This window comes from Astatotilapia calliptera, chromosome 15, assembly GCF_900246225.1.
Source record: "Astatotilapia calliptera chromosome 15, fAstCal1.2, whole genome shotgun sequence".
Classification (NCBI taxonomy): domain Eukaryota; kingdom Metazoa; phylum Chordata; class Actinopteri; order Cichliformes; family Cichlidae; genus Astatotilapia; species Astatotilapia calliptera.
This window is the reverse complement of record NC_039316.1, coordinates 28,374,367-28,400,213: the sequence shown is the minus strand read 5'-3', so window position 1 is coordinate 28,400,213 and position 25,847 is coordinate 28,374,367. Positions and strand designations below refer to the sequence as shown.

At 39.2% G+C, this 25,847-nt stretch overlaps 2 protein-coding genes across 3 annotated transcripts; one reads left to right on the top strand and one right to left on the bottom strand.

The window, feature by feature from the left end:
* On the bottom strand, positions 1-15,070 carry ppil4 (peptidylprolyl isomerase (cyclophilin)-like 4). 2 transcript variants are annotated; one of them, XM_026194366.1, is made up of 13 exons: positions 14,931-15,070; positions 14,119-14,186; positions 12,576-12,640; positions 12,374-12,491; positions 11,998-12,140; positions 11,754-11,850; positions 10,884-11,000; positions 10,645-10,769; positions 10,465-10,531; positions 5,277-5,388; positions 5,023-5,119; positions 4,683-4,815; positions 1-427 (listed from the first exon to the last, which is right to left on the bottom strand). In XM_026194366.1, exons 3-13 carry the CDS (start codon positions 12,626-12,628, stop codon positions 227-229), a joined length of 1,263 nt encoding a protein of 420 aa, XP_026050151.1. In that variant the 5' UTR covers positions 12,629-12,640; positions 14,119-14,186; positions 14,931-15,070; the 3' UTR covers positions 1-226. The 2 variants fall into 2 exon arrangements, with proteins under 2 accessions (XP_026050151.1, XP_026050149.1); XM_026194364.1 differs by lacking the exon at positions 14,931-15,070 and adding an exon at positions 14,452-14,537.
* On the top strand, positions 14,608-24,519 carry ginm1 (glycoprotein integral membrane 1). The gene is made up of 8 exons (XM_026194367.1): positions 14,608-14,716; positions 16,895-16,966; positions 17,072-17,171; positions 18,190-18,344; positions 20,050-20,209; positions 20,320-20,549; positions 20,966-21,129; positions 21,757-24,519. Exons 1-8 carry the CDS (start codon positions 14,627-14,629, stop codon positions 21,860-21,862), a joined length of 1,077 nt encoding a protein of 358 aa, XP_026050152.1. The 5' UTR covers positions 14,608-14,626; the 3' UTR covers positions 21,863-24,519.
* The last annotated feature ends 1,328 nt before the right edge of the window (positions 24,520-25,847 follow it).

The window sequence follows — 25,847 nt, the reverse complement described above, 5'->3', positions numbered from 1 at the left end:
CCTCGTTACAGTGAACTTTTAATGCACATATAAAAAAAACATTTCTTAGTGGCGATCTAGACGACGTGACAAAAACCTGACAATCACCCGACTAGTTCCCTAAAAGTCAAGATCAAGTGATTTAAGAGGAAGTTTAAGATGATGAATATTCAGACATTTCATGATGATCACAGTTCAGTGGCTGTGGTCCAAATACATATATATCTCATTCGTCCTCTGTCCTCCCTCATCTGTATCTACTCTTCTCCTTGTCCTTGGACCTCTTGGGAGAGCGACTGCGGCTCCTGTCCCTGTGGCCTTTATCGTGCCCCTCTTTCCCATGTTTGACCCGGGACTTGCTGTGCTTGTGGTCCCTGTCTCTGGAGCGAGATCGTGAGCGTGAACGCTGGCGGCCTCCCTTTCTGTCCCGCCTGCCCTCCTCACTGTCCTGGAAAAGAAGGAGAGGCAGAGTATGTTCAGTAAAGCAGCTCGTCTTTAAGTCCATAAAGAGAAAGCTACAAAAAATGTTCTCTTCTCTCTTTTGGTTACTGGTATTTAATATATTTTCATCAGTACACAATTGTAGGATTTGCATACGTATGGAACAATAAGCTCTATTATTACCCGGTTTCCAGCGTGTTGCACAAAGCATCCTGAGGGTGGTTTGCAGCCTTAATGCTGCTAGGCTAGCAATCAGCTCATAAACTGTTTCAGTTTCAGGAGATTCTGAAGGCGTGTGTCATGCAGGAAATAAATTTGCAGTAACTGAAAATGACGTCAGTCAGCCAAGAGTTATGTTCAACTTGTAAGCCTGAGAACAAGGATCAGTCAAAAGGATTGACACAAGATAAGACCTGACAGATAACGCACAGGAACAAATTTCATGTTTCGCTTTTTCAAGGTAAAAGTTGCTACTTTCCCCTCGGACCCATGGCATCTCTGGGAAATGAGTGTTTCTCAGGCACTCGGGAAAATATTTTCCAAGAATCTTATTTTGTCTTCGTTTTTCAGGTAGGGCTGGATTTATTCATGCACGAGCCGTTTTTGTTTATCCGAAGTTCAGACATAACAGGAAAATGCAGGTTTCTCTCAAATAAAGTAAACGACTAATTATTTACTGTCGGCGGGCAGGAAGTCCTGCAAGGACTCCTTCTGATCCAGAAAAATCCCAATAATATGACCTTTAAGTTAACCTTTTACATACACTGAGGTTATTTATGACATGACTGAAAGATCCACATATTGTCTGACACTATTATACATTAGACACAAGTTCAAGAGCCAAAAAAATTGCAAGTCATGCAGTAAAAAATTTATATTTACAACATGACTGATCAATGTCACGTTACAAAAACAACAGTGTATTTCTTTTCTTTTAAAAATGACCATAAATGTTTGAGTGTTAGCATTTACTGCTATACTTAAACATGAGTAGAGCAGTTACACAAATGCAATGATATAAATATTGCAATGAATTCTGTCCTGACTGGTTTCACTCCACATCCAAAGTTGTAAAAAAATAAAAACAACCAATCTATTCCATTCTTTTCCCTGTGGAGGTGTTGATACACTGGGCTCTTTTCTAGGCAAAAGAGCCTAGAAAAGAAGATCTTAGGAGAATAATTAAAAGTAAATACTGACTGGACAAATGTATAATTAACCAAAGAAACAAGGAAACACATCACATGATAAGCTGGGGCTATCTTGACATCTGATACCATCTGTGAAAAACATGCTGACTATTAAATTCCATATGATGCAGCTGAACATGTGACACACATGTTTTTGTGGAGTCATTGCAGAAATGAGAACAAACGGTTTTTAACACAATCAACAGACTGTCCACAATGTGCTGGGCTACACACTGACAGATGGTTTTAATGGAAACGAGGAAACTCCAGATATCAAAGGTCAGTGTGTAAACAATGGAGTCGATCACTTCATAACCTAATTAGGCAGCCAGCCAGGTAACTCCTCGCCTGTAAACACAGACGCTGTAAAACACAGACGCTGTAAAACACACTCAGGGACGGTTGTAACTGACAGCGAGCCCATCACCTAACGAGGCAGATTTCTGTCAAACATTTATATTCAACTGTGTGTGTTGTGTGTATAGACCTAGACTAAATAGGGCTCAGTGATGCACTGTGATTGCAGCTCTGTATAACAAAGGAAATAACTCAGTGAACACAGTATAATTATTTCAGACCCTAAATCAGGGATGTCCAACTCCAGGCCTCAAGGGTTGGCGTCCTGCAGGTGTGTTGTCCCTGGGTCAACACACCTGAATCAAATGATTAGTTCATTATCAGGCCTCTGGAGAACGTCAAGACATGTTGAGGAGGTAAATTAGCCATTTAAATCAACTGTATTGGTTCAAGGACGCATTTAAAACCTACAGGACCTTGAGGCCTGGAGTTGGACACCGCTGATCCGAAAAATCAATACTGGTTCAGTCTTTTGCCAAGTGAACTGTAATGATCTTTGACCTTTAACATGTTATCTGAGGCTCGTATAATGAGATGTACCTCTTGTGTTTTTTACAGTTTCTCAGAGCATTGCTGGGAGGTCCGATCTCTGAATCACTGACAACTGTCTTTTCCACTTGTGAATAATCCATCTTATTGTCCATGGTGGAATTCAAATTGTTGGGAATGACCTTATAACCTTTCCCAGACCGGCTTCTCTAAAACCGTCACCGATATCTTTCCTCTGTGGTGCGGTGATAACACTCTCTTGAACAGTTCAGTCCCACACACAACCAAAACCTCTGCTGTTACAGAGGTGCTCGAATCGTCTGATCATCAGTTAAACAAGTGCAACACATTTTCAGGACCTGACTGCTGCTTACTCTCTTACCTTCATTGTTATTATGTTAGCTGGATGTGACATGGGCAGTAGAGCTTGTGATTACAAGCTTCTAAACTATTTAGAAGACTTTTCTAAATATTAATATATTTACTGTGTATAACAATATAGACTGACTATTTATAATCCATGTAGCCCACCTTTTCTATAAGTAGAAATCAACTTATTGGAGGTACTTTGGTTGAGTGAGTGGGAGATGTGCAACTATTTTCTTGATCAATTACTGTCATCACTGATATATCAGAGTGTCTGTTTTCTTTTTGAAAAAGTCAGAACCTGTACCAGGTTAAAGCAGTTATATGTGCACAAGAAATAACATGATAATAACTGTATGTTAATTAAAACGATCCAGTTAGTCTTTAATAAAGGTGAAGTGTCACCTCATGTAGAGGCACGCATCTGCCTCTGCCTCCGTTTCATGGTAATATTCTTTTACTACTCCAAGTGTTACCAGCACAAGTACTGATGATAACTCTTAGAACACGTAATACCTTCATCTGCTGTGTGAAATTTATATTTCTATAATGATACAAAATACAGCAGCTAGTATGACTAACTCTCTTTACCACTGGGTTAAGATGGTTTAATCCCTCAGAAAATTCAACATGAATTTTATAGCTAAAGAAGTTATGCTCTACTTTAACATGAACCGTGCTGCCACTCTTTAAAACAAAGGAAAACAAAAAAAGAAAAGAAACTATGACCGGGACATGCTTTTTATGAATATAACTGTGTAGGACTGTGATCCTTCACAGATGATGATCAAAGATGCCAAAACCAGAGTTATGTAGGTTGCCACAGGACAGCATCCTGTCCCCACCGCGCAGAAAGTCAAATATTCAAAATTCAGGACTAGTGACTCACAGTTACCTCGGTTTGATTCTGAAATGAGCACCTGCCTGACTGGAAGTGATACTTTGATGCTAGCATATTTTTCTCAAACAGCACGACACCTATAAGGGCACTGCACGTGGACAAACTGTGCTGTCACTAAAGGGAACTAAATATTAGAATAGTTTACCCGTGGCAATAAAGGAGCACTCCACATACTGTTAAAAGCTTATCCTAAACATTGGCAAACCACATCTGTGACCACTTTTAACTCATTTGTGTCTATTCATGCTTTTTGTTTTCGCCATATATCTCTATGGTTTTTTGTTTATTATAAAGTTTAATGCAACCTGCTCCGAGACGGCAGTTGTAAATGAGCAGTTTTCCGATGATCTGACATGATTACACTTTATGTGTTTGGTATACTGATGTTCATTACCATGTGTTACCCTGTTAAATAAGTGGAAAAATGGAGTGTTGTCATTGTCTTCTGACCTTTGACACCAACAAGGCATTTTTACACAGACAACTGCATATCAGTGTATATGTCTCGATGCATGCTCAGTCATCCAGATAAGTAAATCAAAAGGTTGCTTCTGTGATCAATGTATACTCTCCGTTTTTTTGGAACATTCTCAGTAAACCCAAGAGACTATTTTGTGGAAACATCCCAGTAGACCAGCAGTTTCTGAAATACTCAGACCAGCCCATTTGCCACATTCAAAGCCACTTTAACAATTCCCATTCTAATGCTCAGTTTGAACTTCAGTAGGTCATCTTGTTAATGTCTAAATGCATTAAGTTGCTGTTGTGTGATTTGAACATAATTAAATAACACAAAGATAAATATTTGTGTTACTGGACAGTTAAAAGGCGTACCTAATGAAGTGGCTCGCATGTCTTTAGGTGCATCACTAACAGAATTAAAAACATTTCTAAAACAATTCTTACTGATCAGCGAGCAAAGAAAAAAATGTTATGTCATGTCATGGACTGACTATTACCTTGCGCTTTTTGGACTTCCTGCTGTCCTCATCATCTGAATGATGATGGTGCCTCTTCTCTTTATGTTTCTTCTCAGAGTGCCGATGACTCGGTGCCTCCTCTTCTTCCTCGATTATCAGGTTGTACTTGGAACTTTTACCTGAGTTATGGAAATCTCCAGGAAGTTGAGACAGTCAGTTCTGAAAGCTCTGCCAACTCAAACCAGGAAAAGAAAAGGAAAAAACAAAAAACAAACAAAAAAAGCACACAGCAGCTGGCATGTACTGCAGAATGATATGTTGTGGCACGAAGTGGAAAAGCTGGAAAACTCAATCCCAGCCTATTGACGCACAAGGATACTCTTGTTTTGGCTTCACCTGATCCTTGAGAGCCAGTTTGGATCGATTCTCTACATCCTTCTCATAAGCTTTGAAGTCGTCTTTAGTGTATTTCCCCCCTAGGAAACGGAGAAAGCAGTGAAGGTCACAGCTAATGAAAAGGTGTGGTAATACAAAGGGAGAACAACACCACTAATGACAGAAACTTTGGTGTAACTGGTGCACTTTAAACAACATAAACTAACATGCAAACCACAAAGCCTTCAGCTTCATTACCTTTCCCTTTCCATTTGATCTTTGCAACTGATTGACTGAAGTCTACGTGAATGCGTCTGTCGTCAATGAGCACGTTGTCCATTTTGAAGTAAGCTTTCTCACAGTCTTCTTGCTGTGGAGAAAAAACCCCCCACAGTAAATCTAAGGAGCTTGGAAAGAAAAGCGTCTGGACTTCTTTAAGTTGCTTGAAGACATTTCACCTCTCATCCGAGAAGCTTCTTCAGTTAAAAAAACAAAACAAAAAAAAAAAAAACTGGTAGTAAAGCTGCTCGATAATGGTAAAAGTTGTAGTCCTGATTACTTTGCTCAACATTATAATTTAGGTTATATAACATAGCACTTTACATAGCCTCTGTAGAAATTATCCACACCCTCACTTATCTTAACTGCACTACTGTATAGCTCTGTGTAAATAATCATTCTGTACATACGATAATTTTTAATCCTACAACTGTTTACAACTTGCATAGTTCCCATTTCTGTATAGCTGTATATCTCAGATTTCTGTAAAGTTATTTATTTCATATTCTGTATAGTTTTTCATATTTATATCCTTATACTTATAGTTATAGAATATTCACAACATACTTCATACCGTGTACATTCTAACATACCATAATAGACCCATTTCTGTAATATACTTACATATCTATATTATTGCTAATATATATTGTAATATATCTATATCACTAAAGCACTTCTGGATGGATGCAAACTGCATTTCGTTGCCCTGTACCTGTGCATGTGCAATGACAATAAAGTTGAATTCTATTCTATAACACACATTAAACTGAAAACCCCCTCCCACCAGGACGTTTGCATATGCAGACCAAATGGCAACGTCTACCAGCACCAAAGTGACAAAAACTGTAGTTCCTCTTATGGCCTCTTGAGGCTAACTTCAAAAGCAAGTTATTCTCCACAGACTGCAGTAATGCTATTTGGTACAAACATCTTGGCCTATAGACAGTTTTCAGTTTCATAACAGCTTTGCAGTGGGCGTTTCTGTAGAAATTAAGCCACCTCTGCTAATTCTGAACTCGTCTTCTCCAGTGTGTTTGTGCTGTTGTAGCATTATTAATGAATTTATCTGACAAAGCAATACATCTCATTGGGTGATTCAAGTGGTATAAAAGGTTTGTGGTTCAGTTTTGGTGACTGAACTTTTAGTATTTTATATTGTGTGCACTGAATGTAAACAGACACACTAATATATAGATGCCACTTGATAACCAAGCTAGCTAGCATAAGCTGTTAATACGTTTTGGCCTAAATATGGACACGTCTGGCTCCAAAATACATGCAAGAGCAAACCACTAATACTAAAGCTTCAATATGAATAGTCCAAAAACATCTGTGCATGTCGTTGACAGTCATGCAGGAATTAATGCGTCATCAATCATGTGAAACAAGAATCAAGATCGAGTTTTGATAAAACGTTAAGTTACTGGAAACTGAAACCAAAAGACAGCAGTAATCTGTTATATTTATGATATTTTCAGCGTTTAAAAAGCAAAAATATGCTTTTCCAAAAATAAGAAAAGAAAAAACAGATGTTCTCAACATTAATGAACTAAGCAAACAGTAAGAAACCCTCTAAACAACAGCAAGGTTTTCCAATAAGAACCATTATCAGTGCCTACTATCAGATATCCAAGAAGAAGAAAAGACCTTGAGGAGAATTTGACATTAAGTGCCAAACTCCTTAAATAAGAACGACAGGCAAAGGTATCCTCCCTACTGACAGAGATTACATGGCACGAAACCTCTCTGCTAATCATAAGGGAAAACCCCTTGGCTGGGACTCACACCATGTAGCACTACCAATGAATATTTAAACTTTCATTAATCAGAAATCAAGAATTAGGGAACATATACATGGACATCAGCTGAACAGCTGAAGTAAACAACACAGGCCTGCATTTGTTTTTTTGCTTTTATAAAAAAAAAATTTGGTTCTAACTTTTAAGCCATTTTATATTTGTATAAATGAATGGTAACAATACAGTATAAGTTACATACATTAGCAATAACAGCTGGGGTGTCAAATTGAATTACAGATCACAACAGGGCCCAGACGTAGTACTGTATGTAATTTGCTAACATGCTTGAATCAAGAAGCATCCTGGATTTCTATTGCTGCATATCCCATTATGTCTTCTTACATACAGGGGGTGCAGAATTATTAGGCAAATGAGTATTTTGTCCACATCATCTTCTTCATGCATGTTGTCTTACTCCAAGCTGTATAGGCTCGAAAGCCTACTACCAATTAAGCATATTAGGTGATGTGCATCTCTGTAATGAGAAGGGGTGTGGTCTAATGACATCAACAACCTATATCAGGTGTGCATAATTATTAGGCAACGTCCTTTCCTTTGGCAAAATGGGTCAAAAGAAGGACTTGACAGGCCCCGAAAAGTCAAAAATAGTGAGATATCTTGCAGAGGGATGCAGCAGTATCAAAATTGCAAAGCTTCTGAAGCGTGATCATCATTTGGCCATATTTCAGAGCTGCAACATCACTGGAGTGCCCAAAAGCACAAGGTGTGCAATACTCAGAGACATGGCCAAGGTAAGAAAGGCTGAAAGACGACCACCACTGAACAAGACACACAAGCTGAAACGTCAAGACTGGGCCAAGAAATATCTCAAGACTGATTTTTCTAAGGTTTTATGGACTGATGAAATGAGAGTGAGTCTTGATGGGCCAGATGGATGGGCCCGTGGCTGGATTGGTAAAGGGCAGAGAGCTCCAGTCCGACTCAGACGCCAGCAAGGTGGAGGTGGAGTACTGGTTTGGGCTGGTATCATCAAAGATGAGCTTGTGGGGCCTTTTCGGGTTGAGGATGGAGTCAAGCTCAACTCCCAGTCCTACTGCCAGTTTCTGGAAGACACCTTCTTCAAGCAGTGGTACAGGAAGAAGTCTGCATCCTTCAAGAAAAACATGATTTTCATGCAGGACAATGCTCCATCACACGCGTCCAAGTACTCCACAGCGTGGCTGGCAAGAAAGGGTATAAAAGAAGAAAAACTAATGACATGGCCACCTTGTTCACCTGATCTGAACCCCATTGAGAACCTGTGGTCCATCATCAAATGTGAGATTTACAAGGAGGGAAAACAGTGTCTGGGAGGCTGTGGTTGCTGCTGCACGCAATGTTGATGGTGAACAGATCAAAACACTGACAGAATCCATGGATGGCAGGCTTTTGAGTGTCCTTGCAAAGAAAGGTGGCTATATTGGTCGCTGATTTGTTTTTGTTTTGTTTTTGAATGTCAGAAATGTATATTTGTGAATGTGGAGATGTTATATTGTTTCACTGGTAAAAATAAATAATTGAAATGGGTATATATTTGTTTTTTGTTAAGTTGCCTAATAATTATGCACAGTAATAGTCACCTGCACACACAGATATCCCACTAAAATAGCTAAAACTAAAAACAAACTAAAAACTACTTCCAAAAACATTCAGCTTTGATATTAATGAGTTTTTTGGGTTCATTGAGAACATGGTTGTTGTTCAATAATGAAATTATTCCTCAAAAATACAACTTGCCTAATAATTCTGCACTCCCTGTATAAGCTGATCCACATAAAGGTCTCAACAGCTGGTGATAAACTTCCCAGTAAATTATAAAAATACAATTTAGTGTTTCCTGTCTATTAAGATCCGCATACTTTTGCACGTTTTACAGATGAGCCAAACATTTCCCTGCTGCTTAAACCTAACAGAGGATAGATTTAGGCCTGGAATAGTTCATTAACCAGAGAAGCGGTATTAACGGCAGAGCTCACAATTCAACTCTGCTCCAGTGAGTGCAGACCTGAAGACCTGTTTGGAAATATTTTGTTGTAATGAATTTACTGGTGATAAAAAACAGGATAAAACAGTAAAAGTAAAAAAGAAAAATATTCTACCCAAGTAGTGTGGGCTCAAGTCTCTTAATATAGTTAGATAAAGACCTAACAATATTAGAAAGAAACCTCAATAATCACACAAGCAAGCACTTGGTGACAGTGGGAAGAAAAATATCACTTTTAACAGGAAGAAACCATCCCACTGAGTGAACGTCAGAGGAACCCTACTGATCGTTTGATCATTATTTACACTGAGGTAGATAACTGCTGTTCCATATTTTTAAAGCAGAGCTCGCTCAAAGTTTCAAATATACATTTGATGTACTTTAACATAATTCTTTTGTTTGTTTCATTTGCAATCTATATGCTTGTAGATCTTTTTAAAGACGCGCTTATGTTGCAATATATGTGACTCTACAATTAGCTATGCACTGCCTTGCATTGTTTTGCCCTCTTGTGGACGAATGCTAACCCAAATAATTTGAACCTGTTTTGTTTTTTTAAATGAAACATGATTGAAACTGCCTCTGAAAGCTCCAGCGGTGTGCATGCAGGTGTTGGGATGTTCTGAGGCCAAGTGCACTCAATCAATAATTCACCATAGTCAGTGAAAAAACTAATAGTCCATGATTGTGTTCTTCGTTATCTTCTGATGGTGTAGATTTACGAGTTTACCACAGGGAGTTGCCCTTTTAATAGTTATAAGTCATTACCAGTCATAACCTGGGGCAAATTCCACAAAATCAAAGTTTTATGGTTTTTATTTTCACAATGTATAGCAGGCTGACAGCACCTTCATGATAAACACAGTCTTATATCGTGGGTTTAGTTCTCACTTCTCTATGATACCGACTCCACTGAGGCACGGCATGACAACAACATGTCACTATAAGAACATGACTGATTTCCATTACTCCTGACCAGGGTTTTCCCATCTATCACTTTCACTAAATTTATTGTATTTACTCTACTGATACTGATAGATATGCTTCCCCATTCTGCACATATGTATCACACAAAGGACAGTGAAACATGGAAGACTGTTAAAGATATACTGGTTGTGTCATGCAAACTGAAATGCCAAATGTGTACACACAAACATGTCATTAGGGACATGTTAATCAGTAAGCTAACCAGGCTAATCGTGCCCTGGCTCAAGCTCATGACACCAAAACAGATCATCACGATATCTCTAAAAACTATAAATAGAGTAAACATAATGCACTGATTATATTATTATTATTATTATTATAGGGGAAAAAAGTGTTTCCTTAAATCTAGAACTTTTTCTTTAAACTGTCATCACTGCAGTATACACACACTTACCTTTTCAAACTCTATAAAAGCATAACAGAGGGAGTCTCCAGTTTTCCAGTCTCTGATGATCTCACAGCTACACAGAACAAAGGATTATTTGAAGAAGACAATATAGAACCAAGGCAAAATATAATAAATAGAAATAACTGAAAAACAAGATACTTTGTAGTACTTGGAGTGAAGCGTCACCTTTTTATGCATCCAAAGCGAGAAAAAATGATTTCTAGGTCCTCATCTGTGGTCACTGGGTTCAGCTTGCACACAAACAGCACGTTTTCTGGAGGCTTCACATCTGCATCAGGGAGGTCGCCCACCTGGATGGATTTACAACAGAAGAGCTTGAGTATTTATTTTTTTGCATCTTCTTACACGCACTCTCTCACACACACACTTCAACATGAAGCTGAGAGCAGGTTTCCTTATCTTACCATCTCCAACAGGATAGCCTGAGTCTTGGCCTCTTTCTCCTTCAGCTTCTCCTCCAGTTCCTCGGCTCCTTTCCCATCTGTATCATCGACCACTTCATCTGCACCGATACGGCCACTCTGCACAGCCATGGCAGAAACATTTACTTACGGTACTGTACAGAAGTCATGCTAATTTCTTTAGATTTTGCTTCCAAGGTGCCAGACCTAATTTTTAAAGTGGTTTTTGAGCAATAGTTCTCCTGGCTTTCTGACAATTGTTCAAAGTGTTTTTTGCATATTGGCTGCTTCTTTTACTGCAGTGTGTACAAGTACTACTTCTACACAATTCAGAAAGCATGTGCTTACAGCCATCTGTAAAACATGGCAAAGGCTCTGTCATGGTTTGGGGTTAAGTTTCAGCCAGTGGTGTTGGGGATCTTGTCAAAACTGATCGAATTATGAACGCAACAAAGTATCGTTCGATTCTGAAAAACCATCTGGAAAGGATCTGACTGGCAGCAGCTTAATTTTTCAGCATTACAATGATGTCAAACTCACTGCCATTGCAGTCGAAGCATACCTAGATAGAAAAACACACAACAGAACACTATCAGTCACGGATTGGACTCCGCAGGGCAGTGTGGGGTCATCTTGACAGAGAAGGCAGCCAACATCCAAAACAGAACATTGATGTCCATCAAGATCAATATTCTTTTAAACAACTTTCACAAGCAAGCTGCCTAAGAAAGTTCAGGATGTGTTAAAGAAGGTGTTTGACCTTTAAGCTTGTTAAAATTAGAATCGCAAATATGAGATAGATATCTTTTTTATCTTAGCTTTATGATCTTGCTATGAACATCTATCTAATTGAAGCTGCGGCCCTATACTCACATCCAGCTGCTCCTTGGTGGGTTCAGGCGATCGATCAGGCACCGGTAGGTCAGGAGGGTCATCGAACGGGTCGTCCAGGATCACTGTGTGGTTTATCCTACAGCAAAATGTAATAATAATAATAATGATGATAATAATAATAATATGCCCTGAGGTTTTTTTTTATTAAAGTAATAATGAACGCAGCATTAACATTATTCTTCAAGTTGATAAAACAAGTGCAATACAGTTTGTCTTGACTCGCCTGATATCTTGGAATGGGACAAAATCCTTGTCAACAAAGGCCTCATTGATTTTGTTCAGGACGTCCATGCCCTCAGTCACTTCCCCAAACACTGTATGAACTCCATCCAGATAGTCTAGGTTCTCGCCAGTGGTAATTAGAAACTAGGAAGAAACATACCTCTAGATATAGTATCTCATGTTAAACAATCTTGCAAAATATTATTTAAAATGTATTTATAATATATATTACATACAGATCTATGATTTCTGTATGAATGTTGAATATGTTTATAGATCATCTAATCTGGTCTAACCAACAGGGGATGAATAATAATGTATTTTTTCTGTGGTTACTGGTCTGAAAGCACTCAACACTGGGTGCTCATCTCATTCACCTGAGAGCCGTGCTGATCATTTCCATTGTTCACCATGGACACCGTCCCCTTCTTCTTGTGTTTAATGCGTGGCATTTTCTCCAGATCAAAAAAGCGTGCCTGGTCCCCATACAGTTTGCTAATAAGGCACAATGGAGAGCATCTTTATTTTTTATCCAACATCCTCAATCTGCTGCCCTCTTAAAAGACGGATAAGACTCACCTATACACAGATTCTCCTCCACGACCTGTGCCAGTAGGATCTCCAGCCTGCATGATGAAGTCTCTCTGGAAAGAAGATGAAGAGTTATGACATGTTACACATATAATGTGAAGAAAAAGACAGAAAAAGTGCAAAATCTTCATTAGAGTCTGAAAAAATATGGAGAAGATTACAGATGTTAAAAGTTTCTACTGAAAAGTCTACATACGATTAAATATATGAATAAAAATTGGCAGACGACACCCAAAGGCAAACGCCCGGTGGTCCAGCAGCATTAAAACCCTGACAATGGGTTTGCTTTACGCAGTGGCAGCACAACTAAATCAAGAAGAAGCTAAAATAACGGATGTCTGAATGAAATACTCTAACTGACAAACTGCTGCATGTGTCAATTTGATAGGTTTCTTTTAGACTTTGCTGCAGGCTGACAGCAGCAACTTTGTCTCTTTATAGCGGCAATACCTGGAGTACGCACAGGTGACTCTCGACGGAATGAGAAATGAAATTACTCCAGTTATTTTAAAACTTTAGCTACTACATTTTTCTCATTTAATTTTACAATATCAAATACAAATCTAATATGAAATTATACTCTGACGTTCAGGCTTCCAGTGATCCATCCATCTACTGCTTATTGGGGTTGCATGGGCAGCAGAGAAACCCAGACCTCCCACTCCTCGGCCACTAACTCCAGCTCATCCAAGGGAACAGTGAGGTTTTCTCAAACCCGCCAAGATATGATCTCTCTAGTGCAGGGTTGTCAAATATACGATCTGGCTTTGGAAAATGTGAAGAGGGGCATAAATTGTGGACTTTTAACTGTATTTTTCCTGCTTACAAAGACCTTCCCCATGGCCATTCATGCTACACCAAAGTAACTAACTGGCAGTTAGACATTTAAATGACAGAAAAGTTCTTCTTTTATTCATTATCTGCTATAGAAAGTAATTACAGGAGAGCCTCGTTAATGAGCTACCAGAACCTTGTTTTCTGTAATTTCACAGAAAAAACAAACAAACTTCAATTTACAAGAACAACATTTGTTTATCATGTAGAAAAACTGAGACGTACTGCATGCACGACCATGCAGGTGCTAGACAAGTGTAACTAGTAAACTGTTTGGGAGTATTTAGAGACTTGTCCTGCTGATAAAGGTGAGCCATGGAACATGGATAAAGTTCTGAGGACTATCTGTCTCAAGAAAGTTGTGGCTAACAAGCAAGGAGGTACTAAAAGGAAATTAAAATCTAGACTAATCAACAAGTCTGAACGCATGGGAACAAACTTAGCAGTAGAAACACCAACCTTCCTTTCTTGCACGGTAACGTCTACATGCTGGTTTGCCATTATGGCAACAATGCAGTTTCAATTGAATTTGAATTCTGCCATATTAACTTGTTACTGGGTCCAAATGCAACACCACTTACACCCAACTTCCGCTATTACTACATACCGTATTCTGGGTTGCTTGAGGTTTCCCAAAGAAAACCAAATTTGAACCATTCACTACCACATAAAGTTTATACAGGACATTTCGCTTTACCTGCACATTGTGGATGAGGCAGTAGTTGTAGTATTTTATCTTGCATAACTTCAGAAAGTTTAAGCAAGCTGGAAAAAGAGCACAGAGTCCAAGTTAAGCCAAAGTAATTATAATTAACTAAGTCTTTATTAACAGAGTATTTATAGCAACACGATGTATGGGTAACTTTGCACAACACCGGCTAATGTTACTAAAACGAATATGAAGCAAACATGCTAACGACGGTAGCTAGCAACCATTAATTCTGTAGTTTAACGTCCCAGTGAGTGACTCAACCAGCAGCCGCTTACAGAAATTAGCTACCACCAAGAGTAAGAATTTTTGTAGTCTTACTTTTAGGCCTTTCGTCTGTAAACAAATCGATCACAATATCGCCCAGACTCGTTTCAAGGAGCACCGCCATGCTGACGTTCCTCTTCTCGCGAGAAGAAAATCTGCGCCTGCGCAGTACATTTGCGTGCTCAATGTTTTTGTTTTAGCTGTCCTGCTGCTGGGAAGTGAACTCAAAATGGAAATGACGTGGTCGACAGTTTGTGTTCTATTACTTCTTTTTGTCTCAGCAACTCGCACAGAGTCGTCGAATAGACAACTGAATACGGTAAGAGCCACGGAGGCAGCAAATATATGGAGCTAACTTGATCATCATAGCATTAGCTTACTGAGAGTCCAGGGCCCTATTCCGGAAAGCAGGTTTAGCCAACAATTGAGGCTAAACCTGATGAGTGGAAATTCCCAAGTTTTTTTTTTTCTCCCAGAAAGAGAGTTAACGTAATCTCAGCCTCGGATACCTTGGAAACACTTTGTGAACTTACCTTGCTCACTAGCAAGTTTTAGTCAACCAAGTCGTCCTTCCACAGACTCCTCCCTTCCTGCAGCACCTGAACACATTTTTCAATTTCCTCATCCAAATAGCACATAGCAGAGCGAATTAATTTACAGAATTGTACATTTTACAAACACAGAAATCCTATTTACACGTTAGTTTACTGTTTTATGTACCCAGCATGAGTGCTTTTATAATCACTTAGTCGTCAACAACTGATACAGCGATTACGCGGATTTATTATCAACTCAGAATAAACTCTAAAGGCTAGTCTGCATCTTTCTAACTCTTGACTATTTCCCTGTAATAAAAAGGTTGACCGTTTTAATCAAATCTTTAGACACAGAACACGCTGATCAGTGATCAACCATATTTGTGTAATCGGTCACACTGATGGAAAAATGCCTGTCATAGTTGAGATCTTGGTGATGTGAATATGTGAGTGAAGAGGAGGCTGAAATGGTTTTGGTATTTTAAGAACTAAACCGATTTTAAAGTGACTTTTTAAAACGAGGCTGTAGAAAGTCTAACTATAATCTGATTACACATCATGTTGAAATGTGTTCACGGACTGAAATTCAGTCATTAAATGATATTAAAAAACATCCCACTGTCAACATCAGCAAACAGGTCTGCCTTGGAGTCAACTCGCACAGTGCATAAGGATCACAGATTCAGACTGGATCAAATCTGTATCCAATTCAGATCCAGCCATTTCCCATCTCATTCTGTCTGGACCTGCTTTGGATCAGTTCACAGTGGCTTATTTTGTCCCAAATCCCACAATGCAAGTAAAATGTCTAATTCAGAATATAAAGAGCTCTTTAAAAACTTTGGCATATCTTATAACATGTTTGTCTTTAATGGTTAAAGTTTACATTCATAACAGATTTGAAAATTTGTCCTGCATTTTTCAAGTTGCATTCAAAACAGGTGCAACATGAACCCAATTAACTATAACATGTCTGCTATGGCTGCAAGAGAGACAGTGAAAGCAAATATTAGTTCACATTATAAAGGGTTAAACTGGGGAACACTAAAAGGTTTTTTTGCAAATCTCATTAAGAAATGTTTTTTCATGGGAGAAATGATAAAATCCTCCATTCAATTTTTTAAGGTGGTTACAGCCGTTAAGTACATTCAAATATAAAACAGTGATTAACTCTCTGTAACTCTTTTTATTTACTTGTTGCCATAGTGAACCTGCTTCCTGCAATAGAGCACAGCTACTTGTCCGGAACTGTTTTTATCATCTAAGAAACATTTCTAAACTCAGGCTACTGGTGTCAAAGGCAGAACTTGAGATGATTATTCATGCTTTTATCTCTTCTCGTTTGGATTATTGTAACGGTCTTTTTACGTGTCTTAACAAATCAGCTCTGGATCGCCTTCAGTCTGTACAGAATGCAGCGGCAAGACTTTTAACTGGTACAAACAAGAGGTCACACATTACTCCAGTTTTGGCTTCTCTTCATTGGTTGCCTGTAAATTTTAGGGTTCATTTTAAAATTTTAGTTGTAACTTTTAGAGCTCTGGACGGTGAAGCTCCCCAGTATATCTCTGACCTGCTGAAACCTCATGCTTCATCCCGAGCACTTAGGTCTTCAGGTCAGAGGCTACTGGTGGTCCCACGTACTAGATTTAAAACACGTGGGGATCGGGCTTTTCAGGCACTGGCACCTAGGCTGTGGAACTCTCTGCCGTTGTCTTTACGCTGTCTAGACTCTACTGACTCCTTTAAAAAGCAGCTGAAGACATTTTTATACAAACGGGCTTTTAACTAATTTAATTAATTTTAACTTGTATGTCTGATCTTACTGTAAAGCACTTTGTGATTTTTATCTGTGAAATGTGCTATATAAATAAATTTTACTTACTTACTTACTTACTGTAAATTACAAGCATTGCAGTGTTAAACCTAATCCTTTCGTTTTTAATTACTGACCACCGTAGGAAAACATCCTAATCAATGTGACAGCGGGGACACTGGCAGACACACAGCTGCAAGACTCTAACAACTTACAGGTACTCTGTGTAAACTGCTCAGTAACCGAAGGTTTGTTTTCTGTAAGTATGAACTGCGACAATTAGTCGCCTTTTTGTTTTGTCTATTTTTTTTTCTTTTTTCAGATAAATTTAAACATATCAGTGAGTGAAGAGCAGGTGCTGGTCAATGACGTCCCAGTGGAGCTGTCAGGGGTCACTAGGTTCAACTGCCAAGCGCTTCTCTGTGAGTTTTTCACACATTTATTCAAACCACTGTGGTTTTAATCAGGGGAAAGCACTTATCTCAGCTGGAAGAAAATATACTGTTCAAATGTTAGAAATGTAAATATTATTGTCAGTGTAAATTCAGTAGAGTTCAGTATTGTTTAATCAATCATGATTTCAAATGTATATCAGATTAGAGTAGTTTATTCTTATGCTTTTCCTTATTGTTTTTGTTAAAAAAGAAAAGAAAAACCACATGGTGGTTAATCACATTAAATAAAAGTGGTCTGAAACACTTTGGGAATGAACCAAGGGGCAAGCTCTATATAAGACAAATACAGATTATTTTGGTATTTGGTGAACTGTGAGTCATACTGTGATAGTCTAGTTAAATTCAATAAGAAAAATATGGATCTGGAAATGAACACAAGTCCACTTTAAAGTCAATTAACATTACAGTGATTGGAAAAGTCAGTGATAATGGACTTTTAGACAATCATAAATCACTAATGGTTTTTTAATGGACTACCCAACAGACAAACAGGTGCCTGGGTTCCACATTATGTTTCCTAATGTGAGTTTATCATTTTAAAAATGCCAAGTGATCAATAGGAAGACATTTTCCCATTAAGTAAGCATAGCTGAAAACCGTACTGCTGATTAAAGAAGCAATACATTTGAGCAGTTGAAGCAACAACTGAAAAAGCCTAAGTCTTCAGCTGGCAGCTTCATTAAAGTGTAACCATAAAACAGGAGAGATCAGAGACTGGCCAATAAAAGATGAAGATTCAGACATACAAATGAGCACAGACAGTGGGAAATGTGGCCTGTTCTGTTGAAGCTGCCAGTTGGAGCCCATGAAGTAAAAATTCTTATATTCTTGCTCAGTTGTGCACAAGGTCCTCCCACCAGTCTTTTAGAGACTGGTTAGACCCAACTCCAGTTCTTGTTTTCAAGGGAAGTCTGTGGATTTCTTGACAGTGACATTTCAACCTCCAATTCCTCTAATTCTGCTACATTTTGTTTGTTTTTCTTAGTGGACAGTGTCAATGGGAGCAGTGAGTTTGAGTCTGGGGACATAGTGTCCACTGTTACCCGGGTGATGGTGAGCCAGAACAGGCTATACAGTGACTCAGAGGAGGTGGTGGCTCTTCAGGTCTTCAGTGAAGTGATAGAGATGGATGGCAAAGAGGTAAACACTAATTGTACAGCTCTCTGACAGAATCTCACAGTTTGTTTTTGTTTTTTTTTAATGTTAAGAATAACTCTGGAGTAAATATGACTGAAATTATCATGTGGGGACAAGCCTCTGTGGCTTTAAAGAGGTGGTGATTGCTTATACTAAACATGACCAGAGTTTAAAGCTGATGCTCTTAAAAACTTGCTTTCACATTCAAAAATCCAAAGTGAAACAGTTTATGTTCATGTAGCAACAGGAAATAGTGTTTCCTCATTTCTCCAGTACAGCCAAATCGGATGGACATAGCTTCCAGGTCTGAAATGTGAACCATATGTGGAAATCCCAAAAGTTGATTCTGTTCATGTGGACGTAGCGTTTTCAGTGGGAGAAATGTTTTTTCACTCATCCAAGTGACTCCTTCAGTCTCAGCTGAACGCAGGTTTCCCCGACCTTATAAACAGCACATTTGCACAGTGACTGAAAGTAGCACCACTGAATGAACAATGGGCCCTGATATGGTTCTTTCTAACGGCCAGCAGGGGGCGGCAATTGTGGTGGCTAAAAGAAGTTTATAAAAGTCTCTCGAAAAATGTCCCTCGCTCTATGACCTCATTAAACACTTTGCCGACGATTATGATGCCAGTCATTAGTTTTGAGTCTTAGAGGATGCAACTTAGTGTTTATGTTGTAAATTATGGTCCCCTTTAACATGCACAAAAAGCAAACAAGCCAGACTTAGCTTCTTTTTTATGGGGGCGGGGAGTTCACTTGTGATTGACAGATCACTTTAGAATGAGCAGTCAGCCTTGCTTTAACTGTGAAATTTGGATAATGGTGACAACAGGGCTTTTTTTGACCCTATGCGACCCATATCCGATCACGGTTTGACAGTGTGAACAGCACAAATCCGATATTTTCAAATCCGATCTAGGTCACTTTCGCATGTGGTACTGAATCTGATACATATCTGATGTTTTAGAAAGCGACTGCTGTTTGAACGGTCATGTCGCATTAAATCCGTCTTCTACATCACTGACACAAGACAGACGCCAATTAACAGCGCTAAAGAAGACATCGCGAACGCTTGCTGGCCATCCAGTGAAACTGTTTGGAAGACAGCGTTGGAGAAACGTGAACATTTTATTTGTACTGCATAATCTGCAGATTCTGACAGAAATCTGCAACTATCCTTTGAAGCACCGCTCCTCTCTAAAACAGCAATAAGGATAATTATTAGGCCATATCTAAATAACAAAATAACTTTATAACTTAAAGCAAAATTGAGAAACGTAAAGTCCAAAACAAGTCTTTATATTAAGGGCCATCAGTCAAACAATACTGTTTGGTCTGGGTCTAAACAGTGAGTTGTGTGTGACGTCTTCTTTTGCACATGCGGGCCGCTTTGAGGGTTCACACTAGAGCGCGTTTGCTGTCACATTTTATTTGTAGTGTGAACAAGCAGACAAAAAATTCGGATTTGATCAAAAAATCAAATCCTTAATTGAGCATTAAGACCTGCAGTGTGAACGTAGCCATTGTGTACGGCATTCTAGAATTTGACTTGTCATTCAAGTCAAATTCCAAATGCATTGTGGGATGCGCCTTTTGAGTCTGATGACTCATGCATAAAATATGCATCAAAGAGGCAGCTTAAGTATGTTTATTTTAAAAAGTTGTTGCATTTTCCTTTTTGTTTTTTTTTGTGTGTGTTATTCAGGTCCAGCAGCCTGACATGTGTGAGGTGAAAATACTGATGAGCCCAGACTTCCAGAAGCTGGCCCAGTTTACCAACATCTACCCCATTGGACACAGTGATATCTTTAGGGTTCCCAGAGAAAATGATGTGGTTGTCACAGATCCACCAAATTCTAGAAAAGGTTTGCTTTTTGTGTCCTAATTGTCAGTAAACTACTCATTAGCTGTCCAGTTTAGAATATTGGCTATTAATTAATATTTAATATTTTTCCTCCTGCACTTTTCAAATCAGATGAAGAGCAGCTGATCTCTCAGACCACAAGCCAGTATCCTCTGAAGCACACAGAGACCACCCGGGAAGAGATTGCATCCCCTGGAAAACTCCCAGAGACCCCCCTGCGTATGGATCCTGACCTCCTGTATGATGTCAGATATGATGATGAACTTGATTACACTTACCCGAGCCAGCCTGATCAGAATCAAATGGAAACTCCACCCAAGGAACTTATTTCTTCTTACTCTGTAAGTGCAAGTCTGCAGTAAGATCACACTCATTCCAAACAATACAGTCTGCTCCACAAGGAGTTTCATAGGGTCGGACTGAGGATAAACCAAGGCCAGTATAAAATACTGTAAATCACACAAAGCTACTCTTTGGAGTCACAGAGTAAAAACAGGGAGCCAGAGTCTCTACTATTAGGAAGATTAAAGTGAAAGATCTGAAAAAAAATGTCAAAGTTTGTAGTTATTTTATGTTATCAGGAGAAAATATTGAGTTATTTCCATCACAAACTACACAAAGTTAGCTATACAAAAAGAAATCCTGCAATCCAGCAGTTAAAAGCACATCATTTCCTCAATTTTGACACTTCTAGTCTTCACAAAGTGAGCACATTGTTTGAAAATTTCTTCCACAACAATTAACAATGTCTCCCCAGGCCATGTGTCAGTGGGTAGAGCAAGCCAGGGAGCGTCTGCGGCGCTTCTGTTCCGAATCCCTGCCTCTCTTCTTCCTGGTCATGTGGGTGGTCGTGATCGGCGTGGTCGGATCAGCCGTCATCGTCAAGATCTTAGATGTGTTTTTCCCAATTTGTGAACATAAGTGAGTTTGTTGCATAGATACAAGATGAATGTAGCTGTTGTCACCTATTGGTTTCTTTACTCTTTGGCTGCCGCCATATTTGTTTTCTGGAGGTGGGAGTCACCATATTTAGATGAAAGGGTGGCGTGCTGAGTTGCTAAAGAATGCAAGCTTGGTTAGGAAGCATTCATATTCATGTGCAGACATGCATATTGCTAACAGTTTAATGTAATGCTAGAATTTCACTCACCAGAAGAGAAGAGCAAACTTCTTGAACTGCCTCCTAACTTTAAACTTTCAAATTCAAATTATTGAGTTGCAGAAAAATTCCTGGCAGATGAGGCTGGTTCTGCTGAGTGTTTTTCCTTCCCCCTTTTGCCAAAGCGCTTGTTCATAGGGGTTATATGATTGTTGGGGTTTTCTGTTGTAGGATCTTTACCTTATAATACAAAGCGCCTTGAGGCAACTGTGATTGTGCACGCTATATAAATAAAATTCAACTGAATTTTTGGTGCTGACCTCAAGTGGTCATTAGATGAACTACAGTTCTTTTTGCATCGGCTTCATTTTTGGGACCCAGAGGTTGGGTCCCAAAAACTTTGACCCCCCCGTGATTACTTCCAACAAACTTTATTTTCTGTTTTACAGGCGCATTTTTAATGTAAACTCTGTCCCTGTGATGCCAGAGGATGAGAAGCACAATCTCCTGGAGAACATAGAAGTAGAAGCAGAGGAAGAAGAGAAGAAGCCTTGAATGAGGATCATCTTGACCGGCTCCTCCAGTTTGTTCCTATTTGTTGTTTAACCTGCGGTTTGGCATGGCCTGGTTTTGTTCTGATCTGTGAATCACCACAGCTTTTCCTGTCACTTTACTCTTTCATGGTCTTCGTGAATCTTTTCATCAGCCAACATAAGCTCATTTAATGTTAGCTTATATGAGTCCCTCAGAATGGAGATTAAAGTGAGAGATTTATGGTGCTGAATGTCATGATGCAATGAGATTAAAGTATGGAAGGCTTACGGTTACCTTACCAGAATCTGCTTTCAGCACATCATGCAGAGAATCTGCAACAGTGACCACTTTGGCTTTACCCACACCCAAAACATGTTTAGCTGTAATGCAGTTAACAAAAACAATGTCCAAGATTCAAGGGATTATCAGATGAGCTGAAGCTCTGCTTTTTGAGAAACACTTCGTTTTTGTTTTTGTTTTTTTAAGTCATTTTAGCTGAAGGTCAAAGGAAAAGACTGATACCGCTCTCCAGCTGCTGGTCTTGTTTAGATTTCTTTAAAGAAATCTGCCAAAATCTTTCTACAAGCAACCCTTCCTAACTGGCACCCATGTTGGAAGGTGTTTTGAAGCTCCCATCTAAATGAATGGTAAGACCCTCTCAATATTATTTATAATGTCCATCAGGACAAAAACTGGAAAAGGCCTTTTTGGTAATAACATGACATAACAGCTCTTATATAAACTCAAACCATTCAAAGTTTACTCTCTTTCCTTTGCTTCGGTAAAACTAACTGTTAGCTGCAAGGCTAACGTGATCAACCCAGTTTCCTGATGGCAGAGCTGTGCAGACACAGTGTATAGGGCATAAATACAAATGATTACATTAACATAAGTCATTGAAATTTCACCACCAGGGAGCAGTGTTTTATCAGTGGGTGTTTAGAAATGTATTTGAATGTAAGCTTCTTTACTTCTATTTGGTAATATCCCTGATTCCGCAAGTAGCTTTGCTTTTCCCGGTATGATATTGTTGATAATGTGCTCCTAATGACTTGCCTGGTTGGCTCACTGCACCATCTTGTGGTACAAATTGGTATTACACAAAAGTATAACCTTTAGCCTTTGTATCAGATCTGCTCCAAAGCTCAAGACCAAAGCAGTTTGATATGGTCTACATCCTCAGAACTGTTACTAAATGGACCATTTATCCTGTTTAGTTCAAGTTTACGTATCACTAAAAGTTTGCAGCGCAGAATAAAAAGCTAGATGCTGTGGGGTTAACCTATAAATATGGACAAACTGAGAATTTTAGAACCAGAACCAAACACTTCAGAGTTCCCTTAAAAAAAACTTTGTGTATGTAGCAGTTCTTTGTTTTTTCTCCAAAATCATTCACCTACAGCTGGAAAAAATGAAGACAGCTCTAAATGCATTAAATGTATTTAAAAGTAAACAGAGGCAAAGACACTTGCTTAAATCTGTTGAAATGTCTAAAAAGACAAAGCTAAGCAGATTACTGCGTCAGAGTTTCTGTTCTGTCGCTACTAAAAAACTTCTTCCTTTGACTCGACATTACTGACGTTCATCTGTTAATTGTCTTTTTTTTTTTTTCACTGTGCCTCAGTTTTTGTTTTTTATAAGGATTCTATCATGAGAAGGATTACTATGTGGTCTACTTTAATCAGTATTGTTTGTGGCTTCCTGTTACTAATATTGTAGAATGTCCGTGAAGCTGTTCAGAATGTCTATGCACCTTCTCTATATATAAACTACGAGCGGACTGATACAGTCCAAGACTGAAACACAATTCTTGTTCAAAGAACGAATCTGCATGTCCTCACTATCACTTCAGTGGCCTGTGCTACAAAGTAGCTGTTCTTTTCTGAACTTGGGCTAAGCGACGCCACAATCTGGCTAAGCAGTCACACAAAGGTGGTTATCAACTGCAGAAGTTACCCCCAGTTTCCCATCTATCCATGTGTGCGTTCACATAACAGAGGAAATGCTGATCTCAAACATTACCTGCTCCAGAGCAGGTTAAATGTTCAGCAGGTTTAGTTGACCTTGCGAAGCTTTAATCATGCTTTGCAGTGCAGCCCTCTCTGATGTTTGGCAGCTCTAGGTGTGAAGGATCAAACGGCTCAACAGGCTGTCGGTGAAAAACCTGCGTTTTCATTCATCATAAATTCACAAACCACATTTTCTCTTTTCATTGGGTTTTTTTGTTTGTTTTTTTTTATGTGCGAGGGTGTTATTTTACTATTGGTCATGCTTTTTCAAAGACATCCCAAAAGATCAGCTTGTGATGTCATGATTTTCTCTCCCTAGGGCTCAGTTAAACTGCAGTATGCATGATATACTGCGTACAACGAAAAGGTGCATGCATAGTGTAGCTAGTGACTAGAGTTTGCTGCTCCATCAACAAGTTTTCCATTAAAAATAGGAAAGTGCATGATGACTTAAAACAGTGTTGGAATCTGCCTCAAGTTGTGCAACAGAATGCTGTACGCAACACCTAGTTGGTTCAGAGTTAAACAACAAATGTTTTAATTTGGTCTTTGATACATCAGCGTGATATCTTTTTTTGGCATCTGTGTGCATACATTGTATGAATTACAGCTGGACTGTGTATTTGGGTCAGAAATCATGCTAATTAAAAGCTTTCCTTACAACCATCACATGGATATATTGTCTGATAATTGTCTTTGTATGTTGGGTGATCATACTGTGTTACTGTACAGACTAATGATCAAGTGTTATACTGGCACGTAATGTCTACCTTGCGGAGCGACCATGCACCCCTATACACCAAGCATCATGGAAGAGCTCAGAGTACAACCATAAAACTAAAAGCAAACTCAGTGTAGCTCCATTTTACAGGTGGAGGACACTGACATTTTCCCCTCATATTTTCTGACCGTTTTCCCCTAATTTTGCATTAAGCTGTGGTCATTGACACTACTGGTGGAATGATGTAATACATGCATCCTACAGAGGATGTATAGGTAGTCCAGTTCCTCCAGGATGGCACATCAAGACATGCCAGTGCCAGATTTGCTGTGTGATTCCAGGAGACAGGCAGTTAGTCTATGAGAGCTGGATAGGGCTGTAAAGGGTCCTGCATCCCTCAGCAGGACCGGTATCGGCTCCTTTGTGCAAGGAGGAACCGGATGAGCACTACCAGAGCTATTAAAAAAAAAAACCTTCAGCAGCACACTGGTGTGAAATGTGTCTGACCAAACAATCAGAAACAGACTTCATGAGGGTGGCCTGACATCCTTCAGTGGGCCCTGTGCTCACTGCCTAGCACATTGAAGCCTGTATGGCATTTACTATAGAATACCAAAAATGGCAGGTTGACCAGTGGCATGTTGTGCTTTCACAGATTAGAGCAGGCGAGCACATGTGACAGACATGAAAGGGTGTCAAAAAGCTACGGAGAACGTTATACGTCCTGTAACAACATTCAGCATGACCAGTGTGATGGTGGGTCAGTGAGGGTCTGAGGAGGACCATACATACACACCTCTAAAGGCTGAGCAACAGCACCCTGACTGCCATTAGGTATTAGGACGACCCAACACTAGTGCAGTGGGTCCTGGGTTCCTCCTGGTTTACAACAATGCTTCATGTGGTGAGAGTATGCAGGCAGGTCCTGGAGGCAGAGGCGGAGCCAGACATTTGAAACACCCGGGGTTTAGCCCTAAAGGGTAGTATGCATGTGGGATTTTTTTTTTTTTTTTTTTTGGGGGGGGGGGGGTTAGAAATGACTGAAAGATTAATAGGCTCTGTTTTGAGTTTTGTTCAAAAAAGAATGACTTCATATAGGGAAAAATATATATCACATATGCAGGACACCTTAAACTAGTTTTTTAATTAAGCAGCAAGGCAGAACAAAGTCGGGGCTGTATCAAGACTCGAGGACTAAACCCCAATTCAACCAGACCCTGAACTGATCCAGAATTAAAACAGGACTACAACAGTTCAAAATCAGGACTACTTGGGA

Coding starts and splice junctions, on each gene's coding strand:
- ppil4 (XM_026194364.1), bottom strand. CDS start 14,521: ATGGCGGTGCTCCTTGAAACGAGTCTGGGCGATATTGTGATCGATTTG. Junction 12,641..14,118: donor GCCTCATCCACAATGTGCAG/GTAAAGCGAAAT, acceptor TCTTCTTTCCAG/AGAGACTTCATCATGCAGGC. Junction 5,389..10,464: donor CTTTTATAGAGTTTGAAAAG/GTAAGTGTGTGT, acceptor TTTTCTCCACAG/CAAGAAGACTGTGAGAAAGC.
- ginm1 (XM_026194367.1), top strand. CDS start 14,627: ATGGAAATGACGTGGTCGACAGTTTGTGTTCTATTACTTCTTTTTGTC. Junction 16,967..17,071: donor AAGACTCTAACAACTTACAG/GTACTCTGTGTA, acceptor TTCTTTTTTCAG/ATAAATTTAAACATATCAGT. Junction 20,210..20,319: donor TCCACCAAATTCTAGAAAAG/GTTTGCTTTTTG, acceptor TTTTCAAATCAG/ATGAAGAGCAGCTGATCTCT.